At 44.6% G+C, this 26,185-nt stretch overlaps 1 protein-coding gene across 2 annotated transcripts in view; it reads left to right on the plus strand.

The window, feature by feature from the left end:
- The window catches only part of SLC17A5 (solute carrier family 17 member 5), a 354,543-nt gene that overhangs the window by 276,558 nt on the left and 51,800 nt on the right, over positions 1-26,185 (plus strand). For both annotated transcript variants that reach the window (XM_069235678.1, XM_069235679.1), the window contains exon 9: positions 22,167-22,314. In XM_069235678.1, coding sequence (XP_069091779.1) covers positions 22,167-22,314 — 148 coding nt within the window. The remainder of the gene's footprint in view (positions 1-22,166; positions 22,315-26,185) is intronic.

Raw genomic sequence — 26,185 nt, forward strand, 5'->3', positions numbered from 1 at the left:
ATGTATATCTGCAGCTACGCATGCCATTGAACGGAAAATGTCACTTACCCAGTGTACCTCTATTTGTGGCATGTAGTGCTGCAGATTCACATGCACCTCCCTCCTCATCGGAAGCCTGTAGTCGTTGCAGTTTATATATTTTGTCATATGTATATACATTTACATTTGCATGGACATCTATTTTTACTTACTATTTATATACAACATTTATATTACTACACTCTATCACTCCTTCCTACACCGTTTTGCGGGAAAACATAACGGAGTCAATGCCCATGCGCAGTATGACTGAGAGGAGGAGTCACTCGATCCTGTGACTCCGAAAAGACTTCTTCGAAGAAAAACAACTTGTAACACTCCGAGCCCAACACTAGAAGGCGGAATAATGCATAGCATGTGAATCTGCAGCACTACATGCCACAAACAGATGTACACTGGGAAGTGGCATTTATATATATATATATATATATATATATATATATATATATATATATATATATATATACACACAACCTGTTTCAGGGCTGATATTCTGCCTCATTTGGTCTACATCACCTATTTTTCTGCTCCTTTGGAGCCCTCTCTATTGCTTATCAGCATGGCTGCTTATGATGACCAAGGAGGTGCTGAGTATTATGTAGATGATCCTGCTGGATCTTTTGAGCAAGACCTTGTCTACGCTTTAGATGCTGGGGTGCGTCATACAGTCAATCAAGCCTTGGCTCAGGTTATCAGGCCTATTAAACACTACCTTATTGGTTTTGCCGAGCAGCAAGGATGGGTGACTTCCTCAGGGGCTCAGGCGCTCACAGAGCCTTCCTTTTCTGGCTGTTCACAAGCCCTCCAGCAGGGTAACAATCTGCATACTGTGGACTTTGAGAGCCTTATCAAGTCTTTGGCCAGGGATCATGACTATAATACTGCTTCCTCCCACAAGTCTAAGTCCATGGAGGATTTAGCTTCTTCATCGCCTGACCATTTCTCTGGTCAAGGGTATGGTCCCCCCCTTGAAAGCGCAAAAGGAAGTTGCACCACCAGAAAGAGCCTATTCCTGCGCCAAAAGTCTGTACTTTTGAACGGGAGGACATTGTTCATCCTCGTTCTTCCCTATGGTTGCCTCCAGCAGAAGTTGCAGACTATGTGGATTCCCACATTAGGCATGGATCTGCGAAGGAGGTTTGCTCCAGATTGCGTTCTGAATGTCCGAGACCTGATTTTCCCTCTAAAGTGACTGAAACCCCTGAACTGGATCAGACTGTAGTCACTTATTTGAAAAGGTTTTCAAAAGACCCGGAGAAGGGCAAAGATCGTGCCTGGCGTGGTTGCCAGGACAAGCTCTGGGACGTGACTGGCCCCTTGACCAAGATTTTGGAGCCGGGCTTTCAGGTTAAGGATTCGGGTGAGTCCATTGACCCCGATGTTCTGGTGGGTTGGGCTCAAAGTTCCCTGTGCTTTCTGGGGATCGCTAATTGTGCGATTTCCAATAAACGTTGTTGTTCCATATTAATCAAGATGGATCCCAAATTGGGGGACCTTGCTTCATCGGTGTCAGGTCCTTTGGCTCAGGGCCTGCTTTTTGGTTCTCATTTCCTTAAGGAACTTTCAAAATTTGCAGAAAATTATGGCAATTTGGACAAGGCCCAAGGGTCAATCAAAGAAGTTCTTTGTCCACTTTTTCGTGGGGCTGGATGCTACAGAGGGCGTGCTTTCGACCGTTTCAGCCAGCAAGGCCCTCAGCAAGGTTACTGTCATCAAGGAAGAGGTGGCTTCCAAGACTGCGACTCCTCCGTCTCAACCTCCTACTCCTCCCGTCCGAGAGCGGGTCATTCCAGGTTCCACAGAGGGAGATCAAGAGGCACAATCCTACTCCCAGGACACAGGATCTACAGGTGAGCCTGATTGTAAGTTCAGAGGTTCTTTTGAGGGGCAGGACAGAGGGTTTTCCTCAAGCCTGGCGCATGATCACTTGCGATGCTTGGGTCCTGTAGGCCATTCAGTGCTTCAAGCTTGAATTTTACGAGTCCCCTTCTCAGTCGTTACCTCCCTGTCCAACGTAATTTTCCCTTCAAGGGCACAGTTTCATTTCCGCAGAAATCTCATCGCTTTTTTTTTTTTCAAAAAGGCACTATTGTCGAGGTTTCAAAGCATCCTGCAGGATTTCTCAGCTTAGTGTTTTTAGTGGACAAGAAAGGGGGTGGTTCCCGTTTTGTTTTGAACCTCAAAGAGTTCAACAGATGTTTGGTTTATCATTTCAAGATGGATGACATCCACTTATTGAGGGATATTCTTCAGGAAGGAGACTGGATGGTTCGTCTAGATTTAAAGGATGCTTATCTGACCATTCCTATATTTCCTCCCCACTGTCATTTCCTCCAGTTTCTGTGGGAAGGTCTTTGTTACGAATACAAGGTTCTTCCTTTTGGCCTCTCTTCCGCCCCCTGATGCTTCACAAAGGTGATGCGGCCGGTAGTTGAGTCCCTCCGTGCGCGAGGGGTGCGTCTAATAATTTACCTCAACGACATTCTTATCATGGCTCAGTGTCCCAGTCTAGTCTTCTCCTATCTGAAGTCGTCCATTTCCCTTCTTCAGGGTCTGGGGTTCATAATCAATGCCGAAAAGTCGGTCTTAATTCCGTCTCAGTGGATAGCTTTTCTTGCCTTTCAGATAGATTCCGTCCTAGCTCAGTTGATCCTTCTCCCGCAGAAGATTCATCTAATCGAGAGAGAATTGAGGTTACTGTTGTCCAGACAGACTGTATCATTGAGGGCAATTGCCTGCATGGTGGACCTGTTCTCTTCCTCCATCCAGGCGGTATTTCCGGGGCTTCTACATTACAGAGTTCTGCAGAGGTTGAACATTTCTCTTCTTCAGAGAGGCCTCAGGTTTGTGGACCAGGTTCCTCTTTCGGTGGAGGCTCAGTCAGAGATGAGTTGGTGATTGGACCTCATGGAGGCTTTGAATGGCAGGGCTATCTTCAGCTCCTCCTCGGAGATTGTGATGGTCCTATGCCAGAGTTTGGGGATAGGGGGCACTTTGCGGGTCGATTTCCACAGGGGGTCATTGGTCCAAAGCGGAACTGGACCTTTATATCAATTGCCTGGAGCTTCTTGCATGCTTGTTTGCAATCAGGAGCTTGTCCCCTCTCAAGGCGAATTGTTGTATAATTCTTCAAATCGACAATATTTTGGCAGTGAGATATGTCAACAAATTGGGAGGGACCAGATCTCGTATTCTGGTGGAGATTGTCAAGGATTTTTTGGCACTTCTGCCTTCAGCACTGGATCTCAGTGGTGGCGGAATATCTGCCAGGTTGCAGCAATTCAGATGCGGATTGGCATTCTCGTCACCTTTGGGATTTCAGCGACTGGAGGCTTCACCTCAAGTTTTTTCGAGCTCTTTGCACTCAGTGGGGGTCCTTTCGCGATAGATCTTTTTGCTTCCCGCCTATAGAATTTTTTTTACTTTGCTGTTAAAAGTTTAAAGAAGTGCAGTGTTTAAAGTAAGTGTCCCCTCCAAAGCTTTCGGCTTAAAACATTGCCATCCTGTGGCAAACAGATCCCCTTGACTTGTGTCTGTGGTGTCCAGGGCTGCAATAAGATTCCAACTGTTGTGAGAAGTGTGGGGACATACATACTGTGGCATCTTTCTGTTCTCACCTATGTGACCTATCACACATTCCCTCCCTTGATTTCATATAACTGTTCGGAATGTTATGCTTAAATTGTTCAGGTTCGCCACTGGTCACTTACTCCAGTGTTGCAGTCCCGATTGCATTTTCTTGTTGGATCCCTAATACTTTCTGTGGAAAAAGGCTGCTGCTGACGCAACAGCTTTGGTTGATAAGCATCTGTTGTTTTACTCTACGCCATACTGGTGACGATTATGGAAGGCATGGACAACCATTTTTAGATTTCACCTGCATGCACGTTGCTTGCAGTCTTTTGTTACTAAAAAAATAATCTTCAAAGGAGCTCACATCCATCCCGCCTCTAAATTTTCTCTAACATTATTTCTTTGCCTGTCAGTCACTTCATCTTGCCTTTTGTTGGTTTGTGTTTGCTCTTTCCTGTTCGTCTTCTGTTTTGTCTTAGTAGACTGTGTGTGCTTTTTGACTCTGGAATGTTGACTAAGTACTCCTTCCTGTTGCTGATTTTCTCCACCTTTTCGGATCTACTTTTGTCTTTCGAATTAAGCTCCGTAAGAAGTGCTGGCATTTGAGCTATTTCCTTTTGTTATTCAGGCCTAAACCTCATCTCCGCAACAGTGTAACATACAGTGATTCCTACCAATTTATAGTGTTTTGGGGCCATTCACTCAGCCCTCTTCTGAAAGCTTTAAAGCACATGATAAGAGCTCTGCTGTTTAAAGAGCCAGGCAGCCAGCCTGTTTGATTCTTTCATGGGTATTTGTACAAGTTGTATGGGGATGCCGTTTGGCATATTATTTTGTTGTAATCTATTTATACGAGCTCTTGACGGTTTGCGCACTACCAACTGAGTTAGCTTATTTTAGGGTGAGCATTAAGGTAGCGTTTAACCATTTTGCTTTGTTCATTAATATTTAGCTGTTAGCGATGTGTGCTCAACACACTAAGGTATCTTAGTAAATAAGTGGCAGCTTTTTCATTTTAAATTACATGTTATCGACACACTGGCATTATAGTGCTTTGGTCTGATAACAGTTAAGCTTTTCTGAGTCATACCCAGGCACTCTCGTTTCTTGTGATTGTGCAGGCGCAGTCATTTTTTAATATTTTTAGATTTACTACATTTCAAACTTAATTCATCCTTTGCCTCATAATATGCAGATTTTTCCAATTTACCAAAATTGTTTCTAGTTTTGACGGTTGAAAAGTTACTGTGAACGCAGCCACACGTCATGCTGCGTATTCTTTGCAAAGCTGGAGAGATCACCTTTCTGTTGCTTATTGTTATAGTTGGGTGTTCAAATGGGACAAGTAAGGTGCAGCTAATGTCCAAACTGTTACCAATCTTACAAATAACAAAATAATCACCAAGCTAACTCATCATAATCTAGCACACTCCAATCTAACCCGTATAATATACCACAATCACTGCACTCAAATCTAACTAACTATATATTCACTTTAAACAAATCTAGCCCATTCCTTCCCACCCCAATGCAGTCTACCACAGAACACTATACCTTACTACAATACACCACATTACACTCCAATCTACCCGAATCCAACACACTATACCCCACTCTACTCCCACTCCACTATACACCGATATACCTAATTCTTTTCTACCTTACCCTACTAATACCACTATAAACAAATCTACCTCATTGCAAATTACACAGGCTCACCCCAAACCACTCTACACCACTAATGTTTTGCTACGCTCAACACCAGACACACTAGTCTACAAGATAACTTAAACACATAACCAAAATAAAAATATCTCGGATATTGAAAACCCATTGGCTTTGTCAATGCTTGTTGTAAAAGATTTGATGAGTTCTCCTACCTGGCAGTACTCAGCACTTTCTCTTCATTGGAACCAGAAAACTGCAGCAGTCTTCTCCGTGTTCTGTCGTGATCCAGAGGCTGGATGCTTTTGGCACATATTTCCAGAGACTTCAATCTAGACATAATGGAGCCTACACTCACACGGTGTTCTGGCATGTGCTTCTCCTCCGTGATATTGTCATGCGTCTCACCTGATTTCAGAAAATGCCTCCACACCTCCGTGCTAAACAAGGGCAGCATTTCAAGTTTCAAAGTGTGCAGGAGCATTTTCACATCGACGGTTCCAAGAAACTTGTCATGCCATTGTAGTGTTCTGAAATCTATCCTGGAATGGTGGGGTGGAACAGCGCTGTGGTGTGAGGGTTCGTAAGAAGATGGTTGAGTGAGCTGGTTGTTGGAGTGCCGTGCAGAGTGTTGTCGCCGGGTGAGCCGCATTTGGAGAACCTAAACAATAAAGAGATTTAAGCCATTTACCTTTGTTATTCTTCGTTTTAACACTGGCGACGAGGGTTGGTGTCAGCTCAACACCTGAAGACAATCTCCGGCATCCATAAGGCTCAGCCCTTGGAGGCGGTGATTGGCTCTGCTCGCCGCCAGATCATCGCCATATCTGGGACCTTTCCTGAAGGGATTTTTCTTCTTGCGTTGGAGGCTGAGGAGAGACCGTCTGGAGCTCAGAAAAAACGAGCATTGACCAAGGCAGAGGCTGCTGCGCACATGCATTTTTTTTTTTGCCTAACGTGCACATAGACACTGCATTCACGTGCTCCAGCAGGTTGCTATGTGTACATAGCAATGCCTCTGGAGTGCTCTGTGCAGCATCTCCGTCAAGGGGATTCCCGACGCCGTCTGCATTTGCTGTTGCCATGGTTACATGCACCCGTGGCCAGGAAAGTAAAACCATTACAACGTTTCACGGCGCTCTCAACGGAGTGAAGTTTTTTTTTTTTTTGTTTTGCTCTCTGTCTCATGTTCCTGTTGCCAAGTTGACATGGCAACCATGACACTTTAAGCTGATTTCTGCGTTCAGTTTTTTTTGGGGAAATTCTGGAAGTGTTCTTTTCTACAGGGAAACCTGTAAACAGTGAGTGATCATAATTTGACAGTCAAGTTGGAAAAGTGTAAGTTTGGTTCCAAAACAATTGATTTTTTAGGTCACACTATATCTGGTGAAGGTGTTGCCCCTAAGTTTGACCTAGTAAATACCATTCATGCGATGTCTTCTCCCTCCACAAAATAGTACGTCATGAGATACTTGGGAATGGTTGAGTATTATCATAAATTCATTAAGAATTTTGCTGAGATTACGTACAATATGAGAGGTCTTTTGAGGAAAGGGGAAATTTACTGTGGAGTGATGTGTGTGAAGAAGAGTTTAAAATGATCAAGGACAAGCTATCTTTAGCTCCCTGTCTCAAAAGGTTTGATCCAAAGAATAATTCCTTCATTACAACCGCTAGCCTCAAAGTGCTGGGTGCTGTCTTACAACAAGGTGGGTGTGGGCCGCAGAACACTATTATGTTCTTGCCAAGGAGTCTTAAAGGTGCTGAGAGCAAGTACTCTGTAATTGAAAGGGAGGCGCTTGCTGTTCATTGGGCCATTAAGAAACTAAAAAATCTGTTGTGGGGCACCACTTTCATCGTAAGGACAGATCACAAACCCTTGTGTGAGGTTTTCAACAAGAAATGGATAGATTCTATCTCCTCTAGGATTTCTAGGTGGGTGGTAGATCTTCAAGAGTTTAATTTTGAAGTGAAGTATATTCCAGGTGTAGAGAATGTCATTGCTGACACTCTTTCTAGGTTAGAGTCTGAGAATGATAAGGGTCGATAAATGATGGAAGTTGTGTGGACAATGTAGATCTAGTTTGTGAGATTGATTGAGGTGTGATTGCAGAAGATAGGTGGTGTCGTGAATTGGAGAATGATTCTACACTACAGAGAGTGATTGACCTCATCAAGGGTGGTTGGACGTACAAACATCAAAGTGGTGATGTGTGCAAGGATTTTTGGTTTGTTAAGGATCAACTGGCTACCAGGGATGGGTTGTTGTTACGTGGTACTAGGCTGGTGCCACCAGACAAACTAAGAAAGGAATTGCTGGATATAGCTCATGAGACTCACTTAGGTATCTCCAAGACCAAGGAGAGATTGAGGTCTAGTTATTGGTGGCCTGGAATGGATGTTCAAATTGAACGTTTGGTAAGGGAGTGTGTTAAATGTGCTGTATGTGAGAAAAGCATAAAACCAGGAGTTCAACCCATGGTATTGAGAAATCTTCCTGAGAAACCTTGGAGAGACATTGCTCTAGACATACTGGGACCTATACATAGTAATGGTCAGGAATAGTATATTATTGTTGTTATTGATTTGTTTTCTCGTTGGCCTGAAATTAATTTTTAGAGAAGTATTGAGACTCAGAATGTTGTACGCTTCCTGAAAGATTTATTTTTTAAGGAGGGCATACCGGAGACATTGTTGACGGACAATGGGGTTCAGCTTGTTTCCAAGGAAATGGAGAACTTTCTTCGATTGTGTGACATCAAGCACAAGAAATGTGTGCTTTACCATCCTGAATCAAATGGTATGGTTGAGAGATTTAATAGAGTCTTGAAAGAAACCATAGGCTTGGCTAAGTCTCACAACATGAACTGGAAAGATGAGGTCAATAAGAGGATTGGTGTGTACAGATTACACCACATACAACCACTGATGTTTCTCCATTTGTTTTATTTCGTGGAAGGTGTCCCAATACTATTCTTGAACCAGGTTGGGTCAATACATTTTTAGATTCTGATGGACGTCCTATTCAAGAAGCTCAAAGGAAGAGGAAAGAACTATCTAAGTTGAGGAGAAGTAAGCGCCATTTTGATCGTAGGCATGCAGTAAAAGCCTATAAGGTGAATGTTGGGGGACTTGGTTTTGATAAAATGTCCTGGATCACTGACTGGTGGCAACAGACTGTCAAAACCCATGAAAGTCATCAAAGTTTTCACTAATGCTGTCAAGACCTCTGATCATCGTGTTTGTAATCTTAATAGAGTGGTTGTGTATAAAGGTAGTCTCTTGAAGGATGATTCATCTATTGTTGGAGGAGGCCCGAAAGAAGAGCAAGAAGGGAGATACTCAAGGAAGTCTAAGAGGAAGCTACAGAGTCCTGCTTATTTGAAGGACTCCGTCTAACTCGTTCAAGTAACTGTTAGCTCGTATTAAATCGAACAGGATACTACAGGACCGTGCTTATTTCTGGGCCTATTTGTGAATTCTAAATTTTTATATCAGTTCTATGGTTCCTCTTATTCTTTTGTTATTGTTTGTATTGTAGAGACCTGGAATGGTGGGGTGTAACGGGGCTGTGGTGTGGGGGTTCGTAAGAAGACGGTTGAGTGAGCTGGGTGTTGGAGTGCCGTGCGGAGTGTTGTCAGCGGGTGAGCCGCATTTGGAGAACCTAAACAGTAAAGAGATTTAAGCCATTTACCCTTGTTATTCTTAGTTTTAACAGCCATTCCATTTCCTTTTTTGGCTTTTAGATTGCAGGGCTATTTCTAAGTACACAACACCATCTGTTGGATAATTCAAGTTGAAGGAAGTGTAAACCGCGATTAGAGCACTTTAAAAAAACATCTGCAACACTATATAATATATCTCAATTAATGCTTCTGTGACAGGGCACACTATGTTTTTTGCAGTTATATTTTCATCACTGTTACTTACCCGTCTTTCATTGTAGAAGTCTTCTAGTCTAAGGATCCACTATTTTCAACTGCCTGACTGCGGTGTCTATTTTTCCAATTGACATAGGTGACCACTTTTTTTTGGTTGATTAATTATTTTATCTTTATTGGCCAACAATAATACTTTGTTTCAACATATCTATCATTGTACCACCACCATTTTTTTTTACCCTCTCCAGGTGAACCACTGATGAACTGGGAAATTTGGGATGCTGTGTTTCTTGCTTATGTGGAGGTTTTAGAAGGTGATTTAAAAAAAAAAAAAAAAAAAAAAAAATTATTGAACCAGAAAATCAGGGTTTCACTGTTAAATACAATGGAGCATAGACGTTGCACATGTACCGTTCAAGAGTGCATTCCTTGGCATCATAGAATTAACCAACAATCGTACACCTGTGATGCCTTTACGGCCTCGTTGCTAGTGTAGAGAAAACTCAACAGATCCCCCAAATATGCCTTTCTAAACCCTCTCCTCCCACCCCAGCTCTCTCTATGTGTCCTGATCTCTCATAAATTCCATGCCCCTCACACTTTCTCTCCCATTTTTGGGGCATCCCCTCCCTATGTATACAGCCTTCTCAGCGCTCTGGCACCTGTCCAAGTCACCTTGCCAATCTGCTACATCGGGGCTGGCCGAGCTTCCACAGGCTCTGCTATGTTGCGCTTGGCCGCTGCTAGCCGCAACCAAATACCCTGGTATCCAGGCCATGTGTTGTCCCCAGAAATCCCCAACAGGAACCATTTGGGGTTCAGTGCTATCTGACTTGAGACATCACCTGAGCAATTTTAAACGAGTAGTCCCATATCGTGGGACACCCCCAGATTGTGTGCATAAACGTGTCCTCCCGCAACCTCTCAGGCACAGTGGGTTTGTCGCTTTCCCAGACTTATGCAGAAGTGTTTGTGTGAAGTAAACCCTATGTAGTATTTTCAACTGGATGAGCCTAAACCTGGCTCTGATGGCTGTCTCCCTGGACCCTCCTAGAGCAGCCTCCCACTCATCATACCCAAGGGCTCCCAGGCCCACCTCCCACACTCCCCCTCAGTCTGCTCAGTAAGTGCGGGGAGTTATTTATCAGTTTTCTGTATATCACGGAGATTACTATTTTGGAGACCGGCACAGTGAGGATCCTTTCTTCCAGAGGGGAGGCTTCGACAATTGTTCCCCTTCCTGAATATGCCTCCTAAGGGCATGACCCAGCTGCAAGTATCAATAGTGCTCAGTAGCAGCAAACTCATATTCCTCATGGAGAGTCTCAAAACTGATTATGACCTGTCCCCTCCATATGGCCCCCAAGTGTTTGATCCCTATTACTTCCCATTTCCGAAACCCCCGTATCCCTCGCACCTCCACTAGTAGGTCGCTATTCCAAAGTGGGGAAAGGCCAATGAGTTTTCTCCTCCATCCCAGATACATGTTTGCCTCCCTCCAAACCCTGACTACTGACAATGTATGGTGTGGCAATTCCTTGTCTCATCATGAATTGTGAAGTAAGGCCTCAGGACCACCCCTACTCATCACATACCTATCTAGTCTATAGGCCAGAGCCTGTTGGTCCGCAAATACCCAATCGTTGGCTATTAGGAGGTGCGATGCCCAGTAGTATTCTGAAAGTCCAGATTTGCCAGTCCATCGTAGACCCCTTTTTGTAATTTGGCCAGGGCTATTTGAGGAGCTCATAAGAGCGTGCAGACATCTGTATCAATATTGTTGGAGACATCCTGGGAGATCGTGTAGGGCGTGTTCTCAATAACATACAGAAAGTGCAAGAGGTTCATTATTTTGTAAAGGGCGGCCCTGCCCATTAGAGTCAGCGGAAGCCCCTGCCAGTGCAGGAAATCGCCCCTGAATCTCTCCAGCTGTAGGGATAAGTCGCTAGCCAGAATTTTCTGGGGGTCCCTCATTACATGAATGCCCAGATATTGAAAGCCTGTTGTGACTACCGGTGCCGTGCAGTCCAGCGGCAGGCGAGGGCTCGCACCGGATAAGGGATAGACCACTGATTTGGGCCAATTTATTGAATAACCGGCACGGTCTACGAAAATACTGACTATTTGCGTGAGGTACGTGAAGTACCATATTTTGCCGTCTGCCACCCTTAGCGCCTTCCTGACTGCATCAAAGTTTTTCTGTTGCCACTGTACCTAGAGAGTGAAATCCAGAAAGAAGCGGATAACCGCATTGTCCATTTGCAGGTCGTCATGGGACCTGGCTGCCTGCAGTCCCTAAAGTTCAGGATCCTGGCAAAAAAATGTTGTGGGGGAGCTCCTGCCGCGGAGTCAGGCCCGACATCCTAAGCACCCTTTCTACAGAGAAAAAGTTGGACAGTCTCTTCGGTTTAAGTTTATTCAACACCAAGTCCTCCACAAAGAGATCCCCACTAGGGCCCTCCATCCCCTCTGGGACCCCCATCACCTGCACATTGTTTCTCCTGGACCTTCCCTTCTGGTCCTAAAATCTAGCTGCTATCTCCCAACTTTGCTTGGTGATGGACCAGACCTGCTCTTCCAGGTGTTTTGTGGCGAACAGCAGCCCCTCGATATGTGTTTCTGCCACCACCACCTTCTGGGAAATTTTGCCAACATCTGCCCTCAGGCGGTTCACCTTGACTGTGACCGCAACCAGCTTGGGCTCTAGCTGTGATATGGAGCCCCTGAGCTCCTATAGGGCTGCCATAATGGGTTCCCCATCGGGCACCGGTCATCAGGCCCCCAGAGAATGCCATCCGCATGGCGTATTTCTCCAGGCTGTTGGTCTGGGCCTCTGACCATGTCCTATACTGCTCACGTGCCTCCTCCTATCATCGCCCACCAAGCGCTGACCACCAAGGATTATCCTTCACCAGAGCCTGTCTGCCGCTAGAATTGAGAGTGGCCCCACCACTGCGTGCTTGCCAGCGATATATCCTCTCCAGCAGCCGGCCCATCTGTATGGCTTGTGTCCACAGTCCCCCCGCATGATGTCGCAGCTTCTGTGCTTCACTGTGGATATGGGTGAAGATCAGGGCCCAGCCCTCTGTGTCCTGGACTCTCTCAGGGGGCCTGGTTTGGACGCCCCCTCCACTGGGCAGCCCCTGCCACCGATGCCTCCAGCCAGGCCAGCCACCACGAATGTCACCGCCCCAAACGAGCTTGCACTCCTCCTGTCCTGTCGCTAGCACCTCAGGAACCAGGCCAGTGCGTTGGCGCAGGCCGATCAATCTCCCAGTTGTCCCCTGCGAGGGAGAGTAATACCTCTCCCCCCATTCAGTAATGTGACCTGGGCCTGAAACTGCGAGCCCAGGCACCGAGCCTCTTTACGGGCCTGCCAGGCCCATCCCCTGCACGGCCCCGGGTCTCTGTGGGCTGCTGTGCAACTGTCTTCTGTCCTCTCACCTGGCAAAGCCCCCTGCGATCCACCACAGCCTCCTCTGCACTATCCAGGATGGTAGGAGACCCTCCCCGATGTCAGCTGGGGCCCCACGGCACACTCGCCTGCCCGCCTCTCAGGCCGTCTCCCTGGGCCCTCCAGTGCATCTGCCATGTTGTCTCTGGCTGCGAGGGGAGGCTGCACCGTCATTTTCCTCCGACTGACAGTCCTCTTCCTCAGTCTGCACCTATCTGAGTTCCGCAGCAGGCAAGGAGCACAGGGCTGTCAACGAGCCCCATGCTCGGTTAGGAATAATACCGGATTGGGGGTTTTATCGGCAGGCGGAGAGGAGCTCTGTCAGACCACAGCCATCTTAACAGACGGCTATCTCCGCCCCCTTAGAAAGCGATTCTTGTCCTGCTGATAGGAAATTAATGGTTTTAAAACATTGTTAAGGTGGTTATGGGTTAAAGGAATTTATGAGCGTCCCTCCTTTGGCCAGGTAATATAGATGTTTATGAATATTGTTCCAAACAGATGTTAGTATGTTATGGGAAGAAAACCAGTGTAGGTAATGAACAATATTCATTTTATTCATGCAAACAGGGTAATGATGAATCTGTTGAGGATTATGGCTCAGTTTTCAGGTCACTTGATTCCACTTGTGATTTTAAGCATATATATTATGAGCAAATCTTAATGAAAATCAATAACAAAAAGGAACAAGGAAAGTTATGGATAACAGCTGATATGACACTTAACACCACTATAGAAATAGCCAAAGGGGTTGAACGTTCTGAACGTTTTGTACCCTAGAGCTGATCCTCCTGTACACATTATCAATTCAGTTGAAACCAACAATAACTTTACTACTTTAGATTCTGATGGATTTCTATCATATTTAAAGGAGAAATGTAGTTCCGTCCTTGTTGAGAAATTGAGAGAATTTAAAAGTTTTCAACGTAAAATAATTAAAAAAGAAAATGTCATTCTACTGCCTCTAACTTATAGGAGTAAACTCGAGGCTATTTTGGATGATTTGGTAAGCAATGAAATTTGAAACCTGCGAATCATCTCCATGGATTTATCCAGTGGTAATTTCTGTTAAGAGCACGGGGGAACTAAAGTTATGCATTGATCTTCAATGTCTTAGTGATTGAAATATGGGTAGACTCACATCGTTGTCTAATATGCATGAAATTATATATACCATAGCAGGAGCATCCATCTTTTCCTCACTAGAGCTGGCAAGTGTATATCATCAGGTTATTCTAGATGATGAATCCAAATATTTGACAATTTTTGTCACTCCTGAAGGCACGTTCTGCAACTGCGCCTTTCTTTTTGGTTTAGCCAGTGCAGCATCTGTTTTTTAAAGGTTGATGAAGGAAACTTTAGTGGGGATTCCAGGAGCAGTTGCATTCCAAGATGATATTTTAGTTTCTGGTAATGACATCACTGAACATGACAAACATGTGCATGATGTATCATTTGCCCTACAGAAACTGAAATGGGCCATAAAAAGGCAACAGGAAGGCTTGCTTTGGGCCAAATTGCTTTCAGGTATAAGGAACAAGGACAGTGTGTGATTTTGGGAAACAACTAGCGAGCTATTGCGCCCAGCCTAAGGAGGAATCAGCTCACAACTATCAGAAGAAACTTGGACAAAACTTCTTCTTGGCCACTTCAATCAGTCAGTGGCTGGAGGTGCACCCAGCCAGGCTCTTGGAGGTATAGCGCCCGAAACGTCTAACAGCTGCGACCCGATGGCAGCCAACCAAACATCCACTCCCTTTCAGCTGGCAACAACCCAACTTAATAATACAACACTTATAAATACTGGAGCAATTAGAGGACAGATCGCAAAGGGCAGATGAGAGGGGGCTCCAGGGTCAAACAGCATCCCTCCTGCCCTGTTCAAACATGATGCAGGTACTGGACGGAGGAACTCAAACCAGTCATCCATCAGATTGCGTTTGGGAGGGTCTATAATTTCTTCTGTCTTCAAGTGTGGAGGGAAATCTTCCACAAAATACTATTGCCTTTTAGCACTCACGAACAATGAGGCTAAATACTCCGCTAGGGCACTTCTTAATGAATTAACCACCTGGGCCTCTGAGAAAGCCATAATCCCTCCAAATTGACTGGAACTACAACTAATATCCTGGCCCTATCTCTCCTGATCAGTGCAGCCAAAGGATCTAGGCTGCTGTTGCATCTTTGCTTCATTGACTATAGGTCTGCTTTTGATCATGTTGACTGGGTCAAACATTGAAACAAACTTGAGAACTGGTAAATCTCCCTGGCTCTATTGAATCTGCTCAAACTGCTGCATATGCATATGGATACGTAGATGCAGGTCAAGCTTGGCACTGGAACACAGTTCTCTAGACAAATTCCAACAACTAAAGGTCTGAAACAGAGGTGTGTTCTTTCGCCCACTTTGTTCAACCTTTGCCTGGCAGATATAACTCCAAAACTAAATACCAGTAGTTCCCACACTCCAAAGCTAGAAGGTATGGTTCTCTCCAGTTCTCTTTACGCCGATGACTTGGTCTTAGTAAACCAGAACCAGGTGGGGTGCAGTACCTGCTTAACATCACACAAGAATACTTAACAGAAAATGCCCTGCTTATCAACTTAGACAAAACTAAAACCATGTTGATCAACAATGCAGGGAGAAGACCACCAACCTGGTATTGGGCCGCGAAGCCGATAGAACCAGCAGGTGAAGATAAATATTCAGTTGTCATCATTGACAAAAACGGGTCACTCGCTCCACAGAAAGAGGCAGTGAAGAGAAAGGGCAACACTCTGGCTGTAACTTTCAAAAACGTAAAGAGAAAAGTATCAAACCAAATGCAGTCTCTATTTCTTAGAACCGTACTATAGCGTATGGAAGTGAACTCATGAGAGAAAGGGACGTGTCCATTTTGGACAGTATGAGGGTGAGAACGTACAGAATGATTATCATCCTTCCTAATTACACTTCCCTGGAGCAGATCAGGTTGGAATTTGGCCTTCAGAGGCAATCTCTGACCAGACAGGGAGCTTACATAAATTGTTGGAACAAAATCAGAAAGGCAGTGCCCAACTCCCTGAATTTCCATCTTTGGCAAGAGCTGCAGAATATGGGTGCCTCGGCTGCCAGAGACTACCTCAATGAGTTTTACTGTAACTGGGCTAACTCACCTCCGAGAAATTCCCACAAGTCATTTGTGCTGCAAAACATTGGTCAGCAAAACCATAAAATCCTTCTCAATAATTGAGGATGAGGCTGCAAAGGCAGTACAATAGAACTACGGCTGCTCCATACTGGGTATGCAGACAACATTAAACAAAGTTTTTGAAGTATTGCTCAGGTTTCCTACCATTGCTGTTACACCTACCTACCTGGCAGCGTAACCAAATGCAGAGCAGCTGCTGCTAATGCGGCCATAGTAAAGAATATCTGCATCATTTAGTATATGCTCTTGCAGTGAGCTGTTGGTTGAACGGAGACTGTTATTAAAGGAATTGTTCAACTAAAGAGGAAAATGCACATGAAGACAGGCTGTGCTGGCTTGCTTTGCCGCCTTTGGACCCACAGCTTGAATTGCCTTCTGGTGGAGATCCTTAAAAAGGTGGTATGGAAAATGGCAGCACAGGCCATAAGGTCGGGGTCTGTTAATCCCCCTTGACCTCCTGCACACTCGCTCCCCTACCCGAAGACATTAGAAACTATATCCCCCTTCACACCATGTCTGTCTGCCAGGGACGTGATGTTTTACTAAGTCTCTGCACACTTCTTCCTTTAAGCCCCCTTGCAGCTTTTGTACTTTTTGTGAAAAACGTACTGCATAAGATGGCAAGTGCGCCCTTGCGCATGTTACATTTTTAATGAGTAAATATTACTAGTCACACAGATTTCTATTAATGTATGATTATGTGCACTCTATTACTGCAGCAGAAGACGGTCAAATGTTGGACATTTGTTCAAAATACACTTTAAAGATTTATTTGCACTTTATTGGTTTGAGGGTTGTCCCTGTGCTTATTCCAGTGGTCTTTCAAAAACTGCAAAGTACCTATTACCGTAGAGGGCGGTCAAGCACTGCTGATCTGATCAGTATGCACTTAAAGAACTTTTATCTACTCACCTGTTTGACTTATCCATCATACTCCATCCCAGTTTTGCTACAGGGGGTCGCTACATATTACAAAGCATTTATTATTACGGTTATAGTTGGTGGCTGTGCATGGTAGACTTGTATGGTATGCTCTTTAATGATTCATTTGCACTTTGTACTGACATGCTTGATTTAAGCATCTAACTTCATTTCAACGTGCTATGGGAGTCAATATAGATTACAAAGCATTTATTTAATTGTGGCCGGCTACGCATGGTGGACTAGCATGGTATGCACTTTAATGATTATATTACACTTTGTCCATGTAACTGAAGCTGCTTTGGCCAATGTAGAGAAATGCTACATATCTTAGTAAACTCATTGCTGTTGAGGTTGGCCAAACATCACAGATCTGCACAGTATACACTGAAAGGACTTATATGCACTTTACTTGGTTTGTTTGCTAGCCTTGTGGCTACTCCAGTGGGTTGTCAAACGTTTTAATGTATTTACTGCTGTAGGAGACTGTCAAGCATTGTGGGTCTGAGCAGCACGTACTTTTGAGGACTCACATGCACTCATTTATTTGATTGACGTCTTTACTATAGTTCATTTAATCTTGCTATAGAAGAAGTTGTAATACGATGCATGGTTTTTATCGATGTAGGACTTGTCTCAAATTGGTTTTATTGTTTTTACTTTGCAGTGGTTTCATGTAACCAGACAATATTGATAAACTTGAAACTCGAACGTTCGGATGAAAGGTTTGACTCTAAAACTTTTCAAAATGCAAATTGTGTAGTGGAATACTTAGGCCATACCATCTCAAATCTTGGAATACAACAGAAAATGTGCCATATAGAATCCATAGTGAAAGCTCCTTTTCCTACCACTAAACAACAGCTAGTAGTATTACTGGGTTTGACTGAGTGTTATGCCAAATTTATACAAGATTATGCTACCGCATAATGCTGATTGGATGTCCCTGTTGGAGACCTTATACTTTATGTGGAATAAAGCTGCTGCTGACAACCTTTGGTTGATGAGCATATTTTATCATGTACTCCACACATACCAAGGGCAAAAAGGAGACAAAAGCCAAACTCTACATGGTCCAGGCTGAGGAACCGAGTCAGGGATGTGGTGCTGCTCTGCTTCCAGGTGCCAAACCAGATCCCACTCTTGTTTGCCATTGGTGAGTAAATCCTCCAAAGAGGGCTTCTTCCAAGGAGATCCTTATGTTCCTCTATGTTGTTTAAGGTCCAAAGGTAGACAGATGACAGTTCTTTTCCCCAACCTCAGCTTCAGCGTCAACTTCTGAGTCGAAGTTATTGAGTATTGTGCTAGATCCAGCAGCAGCTTGGCAGTTGAGGCCAAAATATTTGCTCACAGCCTTTCCACCCTTGGTGCTGATTCTTCTCATATTGCAACCTTCACCCAGGTGATGCTGGATTTCTATCGCAAGCACTCTCCCACAGCTCCTCTGGTGTGCCTTTGTGCCCCAGGAAACCCAAAAGCCTCTGACAGGCTCCATGCCATCAGATCTTGGCCTTGCCCTGGTTGTTGGCTTTCTTACATCATTGAACCCCACTTCAGAGCCCCCTGCGCTTCATACTTCACCAGAGGAATTGACAGCTGTTCTACCATCACCTCAGTTGTCTACTTTACCTTCGGCAGCACCAGCTTTGACACTGGATTTAGTTTATGATTTGACAGATTTTCTGAAGTTTATCCTTAACAGATCTAGAAGAAAGGCACAGCAGTTGCATGGTTCTGCCTTGTGACGAATACTGTATTAGGATGGGAGATATTTTCAGATTCCCTATGGATGCCCTCTGTGACTTATCATGATGAGGATGACATTAGCAAAACTGGTCACCTTCTACCCCATTTGAGCAGATGTGGTGGTCCTACTTAGATCTTCAACATGCAAAATGCTAGCAGCTTGAACACATTACCTGCTACTGAAGAAGTGCCTTAGCTTATGTGGTCCTGCTCAAGTATTCAGAGGTACTCAAACTGCACTGATTGTAAAAGTCAAATCTCATGAGGTTCTACAGCTTGCAGCCACTGCCACAAAATCAGTGCTGCTATTTAACTTTGTCCCGATGGACCCCATTTTAGTGACTAATGGCATTCCATCGTCTTCCTGCTTCTGCAGATCTAATATTTTTGACAGCTCACCCATCTCCTGAGAGCCTTTTCATCTTTGAAACAAATCTAGATTCTCTTCCCACCTCTACCTACTCGCAGCGACAGAAGTCTTCTCTGCCTCATTGGCATTTCTGACACAAATTGGGCCTCTTGGTTTCTTCCTTGGAATAGTGGCTTTCATTGCAGCCTTTAATAATACGCTTTGTATAATGGCACTATAGAGAGCTGAACTTCTTAGCAAATTACTCTGTGACACCAATGCCCAGGGCCTCAGCTCCATTTTCTCTGGCTTTTTTTAAAGGCCTTCCATTTATCAGTGTCTGCACATGGAAACAGAAGATTCATCAGAAGGCCTAGCTAAGTGTACTTTTGTTATCGTAGCTCCTTGTCATTGCCAGATCACCTTTGTCCTTCACTAACTTGACTGGATGCATTGTTCATCCCAGGTACTTCTTTGTGAGATAAGAGCTCCTTGTGCTACAGACTGGGGGTATGAGCTCCTCTTCTACTAAAATGGACAACCCAGAGGTGCACTCATTACCTGACTAGGAGGCCTAGTACTTGCAGAATCCATTCTAAGGATGCATTTGAGGCAATCCTACTGGAGGTCACTTTGAGGTACGTTTGGAGTTTAAATATATTGGAGAGTGCTTTAGGGTATCAACAAGGTCTTAGATATCAATCTAGAGCCTATCCACAAATGCTACCTTAGTCAGACATGTGGATGCTTTATGAGGTGGAAAGATGACCCAATTACAAGGAGTTGACACCACCTGCCCCAGTCAAAACATGGCTAAAAGTGTGGTCTCCTATGGTTGACCATGTAGAAGTTATTGTTAACCATAATCTTTCAGTGACCATAAAAGCAGGGTAAGTACACTGATAAACCTTTTAAGAGTTTAACGGCCCCTTAGCAACAATATTGGCTTAAGACTGGTACTATGCCTTGTGCGTGAACCAGACAAAACCTTTTGTGTCTCAGGCCAGTTTTGAAATTGTGTCTGTGACTAAATAGACCTATGATTTCTGACGAGGTCTGTGCTCATTAGACACTCAAGATGTTCTGCATGCTACCACTCTTTCTATTTCAGATGCTTGGTTGGACACAGATTGAATGTCAAACCCAGTTTATTGTTGTCTGAGTTACTGTACACAGATTTATCAGCAGCCCTATTACATGAAGTTTAGCGCCACCGAAAGAAACATAGCATTTTCAGTGATTGGAACCTGGGTTCAACCTCTCTCAATTCAATTTTTGGGCTCTGAATCAAGGCTTGCAAAGTCAGCAAAATACCAACCCCCTTCTCTTTGACGATCTAGGCTTTCTTGACTTCAATGCAGGGTACAGTATCTCCTGAAACTCATTAAACTTGATGCAGTTCTCAATAGCTTGACTGAGAAGCCTACTCTCACTCCACCTTACAACCTGCATTGTATCTTTTTCTTCTCTCTCCTAGACCTTCCCTTTGTCCACTGCTAGCAATCTCCTTATTGGATCAGTAGTCTCTGTGGGGCTTAAGGTTTCATTTGTATTGGCAGCATGGGAGACCCTGAGGGAGTACAAGGACTTCATTATGCAAATTCCTCCCCTGGCCCCTGCTCCTTCTGCTTCAGTCTCCTAAGACTCAAGCCCCCACCACAGCTCCAATAGCGCAAGAAGTACCAAATGTGCATCCTCCTGCCACTCCACCTCCTATAGTCTCATTCTGACTTAGACCCTGAGGCTGATTTTGGCAAGTAGACTAACCTGTGCATGACCTAACTTTCAACAGAGCCGTAGGAAAAAGTAATGGACGTATCCTGAGATGAGACTGAAATGCTAACAGACTCTATTGACAAGCAAGTGGCTACCAGTAGCTCAGTGAAATTGCCAGCTAGACCCCTGTGATAATCCCTTGGGATGTGTCATCCAATTTTCAGAGTATTGCCTCCTAGTCCTTAAAAGAAACAGTAAGCTTCTTCTGGGATTTTGTGGCTTCAAAAAATATAGGAATGAAAAGGAGAGATTCTGCAGGACAGAAAGGAATAATCAACAAACGCCCACAAAGACTATCTTCTCAAAAATCTTGCAAAGAAGACCAATCCTGTGAAGACGCGAGTCTCTAGTCACTTCTTGTCCTGAAAGAACACCACCTGTGACGTAGGGATTGTCTCTCCAATTGACTCATTTGTCTCATTGCCCATCTTTTTAGGACGAGCGCGCAAGCACTTTGACTAGTAAGTATTGTGGACCTTTAATTACGCCCACCTCACATCCATCAGTTGCACTCACTTGTGGGCTTGCCGTTCAAAAATCCTTTGTTATCATTGGTAAATGCTTTACGTATGTCCCTCCTTGGGGAGGTTTTGTAACCGCCTTTCAGACTGGATAATTGCACGATTGCCAATATGTTTGACTGTGAGCGAACTCCTTTTTCCTTTTGTGTCTCTCCTTCGTGCTCATGGCAGCCATGGCACTTTGAATCAGCTCACTTGTGTCAACTAATGTTTTATTTTTCATTTTCAGTTTATGTGGCAAGAATTTACAACGCCAAGAGCTTTAACTGTAGCAAATGCAAGACTGATTGACAAATGCTTGTTACTTCTTCCCTCCTCACTCTCATCCAGTCTTCCTTGAACCGTTGTTAAACATCTAAATTTGTTAAGAGGTGTGCTGCAATTTTGCTGGTTCCCTTGGAAGAGCAGAGTCTAGGCTGCTGGGCTTCTGTACTCATAATTTTCTAAAAGGCTGGACGTCCCTCATCTTGTGTTTAACCCTTTATGTTATGGAAGTTGGTATCACCATAGATAAAGTCTGAGATACGGAATACTGCTGGACATATCACTTGACAGGGCCTAGCTACTCTACATACTGATAGGGCACAGATTTATTTTTTGTCTTTTACCATGTAGAAATATTATGGTATCCTGTCTTGCCACTAGGATATCTGGTCAGGCTAGCTGAAGTGAGATGAGCCTTACATTTGTTTGTGTCAGTTACGTATACTTTTTCCTCCAACTAAAAGTTAATATGACATAGCAATTTATTATCTTGACAGCAGTAACCTTTTAGATCGAGGCGTTGAAGTAAAGTTGAGAGCACTTGCCTCTAGTTGACATGATGGCCCATACTTTTTCTTTATAATCACAGATGACAGAGGTGAATGCTAAACAAGATGGTTATTATATCCATGTTGATGTTCTTTTTTTGTAGTTGTTGCTAAACCTGTGTTTAAGTGTTCTGGTTTTGGCAAATTGATATAAGCTGCCTTCATGAATGTCTGTTTTTTTGGCAGTTAAAACATGATACACATTGTTCTGATTTTTCTTAAATATGTTTCCCCACAGGAATGGTTGGACCTGCTGTGTTTTTAGTAGCCACCGGTTACATAGGATGCAACTATTCACTGGCTGTTGCTTTCCTAACATTATCAACAACACTTGGAGGCTTCAGTATGTCAGGATACAATATAAATCACCTTGATATTGCACCATCGTAAGTACTTAAAAGCGTGAAACATCCTCTAAAGTGACTCTTATAATACCCACATAATTAAATTGAAGTATTCATGTGCCTTATACTCGTCTACCCAACTGAAGTATACTCAAGTACATTCATAGGTTGTAGTGGATATTAAGAACACAGATATATAAAGACTTCAATTAAAAGGTAAAGAGTCTCTCTTGAAACACTTGGAGAATATTTAATTTTCATAATTTTACCAATACAAATGAGAGACAAAAGCATGTTTTTTGATGTTGTAGGCTTGAGCCATTTTTAGGTCGAAGCCTACCAGGCAGTGTGGCTGCCTGGATTGCTAAAGACATCTTGGGGTCATTCAGAAAGCTTCCCTGTCAAAGTATTCAGCCCTTTGCTTACCATTGGCTTTGTGGTTTGCATTGAACCTGGCGCTTTTACAGGGTTATTCCCAAACCTTTTGCCTTCTTCCTTCTATTTTTTAGGTCGTATGCGCTGTATGCTAGACCTGTTGGATGGAGTATAGTAATTTGCTGCCGCTGCCTGCCACTTACAATAGGTTAAAGGCAATGTCGCTGTTGTTTTGCTGCCTCCTAACTGGTTTGGCAGAAAATACGTTGCTTCCTGTACTTGGCTGAGGAGCACCGACCAAGTACAGTTTTATTAAGCCTGGAATGTATTTCTGTTGCTAGGACGGGCTATTTTTTTTGTTCCTGCCTCTCGTTTTTGCATTTCTCGTGTTTGTCAGCAGGCACTCTTGTTCAAGCGAGCGGTTCGTTTTCCACGTAACAAGTAGTTTTTTTCATTTTAATTATTTTGCAGTTATTGATAACAAAATCCATACAGAACAAACCTGTAAAGCCAACCGATAAAGATGAAGGCAGTGAAGAATAAAATTTACAACTGGTGTCATGTGAACCATCAGGAGTATACATCAAGGAGAATGTGGCATACCGCCGCGAAGCGATATGTTAACAGAGCTGCATCATTAAAACATCCAGATGTAAACAATGAAAGACAACAAGAGTAATAGAGAGGCGGAAGAGCAGAGAGCAAGAGAATGTAGATGAAAAAGAAAACACAGGAGAAACAAGGAAAAAAAGGGGGGTAGCAGAACACCGTAGCCGTCAAATCCCCAACTGAAATGTAAGCAGTAATTGAATGGCATGGAAGGGGAGCGCATCTACGACATAATCAGTGGTGGGCGTTTTGCAATCGCATGTTATTCAATACACGGGACTCCAAATAAAATTCGCAGGGGGGCCCATATATCTCTCGGCCGTGAACCCTCAGGTATAAGATCCCAGTATATCATTAGTTGTTCCTGACAGTATGCCGTGTCCTGTAACCAGTCACGGCAACAAGGGGCCCCCGTCGCCACCAGCACACCGCGACCCTACACTTGGCAAGCAGCAGCAGCAGCAGTCCCACCAGCCTCCGATGCGCAGGGGGAATCCCATCAACATAGCCCAAACAAGCAAGCTTAGGGGTGTACAGCAACAGGAGTCCCATAATCTCCTCAGTCACCCGCAACACCGCTGTCCAGTATTCACGAAGCGCTGTGCAGCTCCACACGAGATGTAAGAAGTCAGCCTTAGGACCCAGACACCTCTCGCAACCTGCATCAACTGTGATGCCCATACCTTTCAGTCTTCAGGGCGTATAGTACAAGCAGTGTAAGAAATTGAAATGAATAAATCGCAATCTGTAGTTAGGGGACAGCTCTCGCATGTGTGCGCAGCAACGATGCCACACCTCATCAGAAATGGGTTTGCCAATTACCGCTTCCTATCGGGCCTTGGCTTTAATTCCAGTAGCAGACACCGCATTCTGCATGCAAACATAAGCTTGTGATAAGACTGCGGGGGGATCACGTTTGATATAGAAGTTCCAATGCTCAGCACATCGGTGCACAGCAGGAAAGCAGGGATAATAAGCGCAGAGCAAGGCACGAATTCTGGGAAAGTATAATCTGTGCAGCGCTGAGTCATGCACTTCACCAAGTGCAGCCTCCAATGAGATGAACATCCCTTCCAGGAACCAAGATCCTAAGATAGTTAAGCTGGACTCTTGAAGAAACTCACAGACTCGGACATCCTCCAATAACCTCACGTCCGCAACATCCCATGATGGCACCGAAGGCGCAAACGGCTCTCGCACAGCAGCGCGCTGCAATAGCGCAGTCCAGGCCCTTGCCGTACAGCCCACAGTGTCGACCCCACGTGTTCGGAGTCTGATTGGGCCACTGAGCACCCGTGGCAGCCTATCCGGCCATGCTGCATCACAGTAAGGCTCCAAATGTGCGAGGTATTATATAGGGTGCAGCTAGAAATGTGCAAAATGAGCCTGCTCGCAATGATAATAAAGTTCTAGATGTGGGGCTGCCAAACCACCCAATTCAAACGGGAGCATCAGTTTTTCCCAGGAAAAAGCCAGAGTCACAAGCACAGACCTAAGCCGCTTCAGAAAGTTCATGGTAAGGACAAGAGGCAAGTTGATGAAAAAATACAGAAATTTGGGCAGAATAATCATTGTCGCTATCGCTGTGCGACCCGTTGATGAGAGCAGCAAGGCACACCACACCTCTGCCTTATCTTCCAACCATGCAATAGCTTTGCCGTAATTTGCTGACCAAAGCGTATTAACATCCCAACTCAACCAGATGCCTAAATACCGCACCGGTCCATCAGCCCACCCGTGGGGGTATATAGAGGGGCACCGCGCCATAGCCTCAGACAAGGGCAACACCACCAACTTGGACCAATTGATGGTAATCCCAGAAATCTGCCCAAAGCAAACTATCTCATCTAGAAGAGTATCTAGGTGCAGTTGCAGATCACGAACATACAGGGCAACGTCATCTGCATACATAGAAATCAATATTGGACGCTGTCGGAATGCCAATCCCCTGTGATTATGGTGCTGTCTCAGACGTGCCGCAAGCGGTTCCATCGCAACTACAAAAAGCAGGGGACAGAGTGGGCATCCCTGACGAGTGCCCCTAGCAATCGAATAGGGGTCAGAAATAGTCCCATTAATTTACAGCCGGGCAGATGGCTGCGAGTACAGTAAGCGAATCAGTTGGATAAACCTACAACTCAACCCCACCCTTGCTAACAAAGCAAACACGCAAGAGAGTCAAAGGCCTTAGTAGCGTCCAGGAACACCGCCGCCGCGCGCTCATCGGGATCGATTATGCTAGCTACTGCAAAATAGGTGCGAAGGTTATACAAAGTAAAGCACCCCGGCACAAAGCCACACTGATCAGATAGCACCAAGGAAGGGAGCAGCGGCTGCAGTCTGGCCGCAATAAGTTTCGCCAGATTCTTATTATCTATATTTATTAATGAGAGGGGACGATATGAATCACAACAGCACGGGTCCTTCCCAGGCTTCAAAATTGTCACGATGAGAGTCTCCCGTAATGCGGCTTGGAGAACACCGTTCTCAAGAGCCTCCGCATATACCTCCAGAAGGTGAAGCGCCTATATATCAGCATATTCCTTATAGAAGGACGGCGTCAGGCCGTCCAGCCCAGAGGCCTTATCGCCAGGCAGACAAGTTTAGCCTGAATAACATTGTCCACCGAAAAGGGAGCGTCCAGATATTGCCTGTGTGAATTCTGAAGCATCAGCAGGCTGATATCCTCGAAGTAGTCAGAGATAGCCGCAGATCCCGGTTCCGAGCGCTCAGCATACAGGTCAGAATAGAACTCAGTAAGGACTCGCCTTATCTCCTCAGTACCAGTATATCTCACACCAGACGAATCAGTCAGCTCTACAATATATTTATTTGCCCACGCCGTACGAAGCCTGCTGCTAGCGTTTGGCCGGCTCTCTCACCCTTACCATATCTCCACACTGTAGCATCCTTCCCTAGGAAGTGAACC

This window comes from Pleurodeles waltl, chromosome 5 (genome assembly GCF_031143425.1).
Source record: "Pleurodeles waltl isolate 20211129_DDA chromosome 5, aPleWal1.hap1.20221129, whole genome shotgun sequence".
Taxonomy (NCBI): domain Eukaryota; kingdom Metazoa; phylum Chordata; class Amphibia; order Caudata; family Salamandridae; genus Pleurodeles; species Pleurodeles waltl.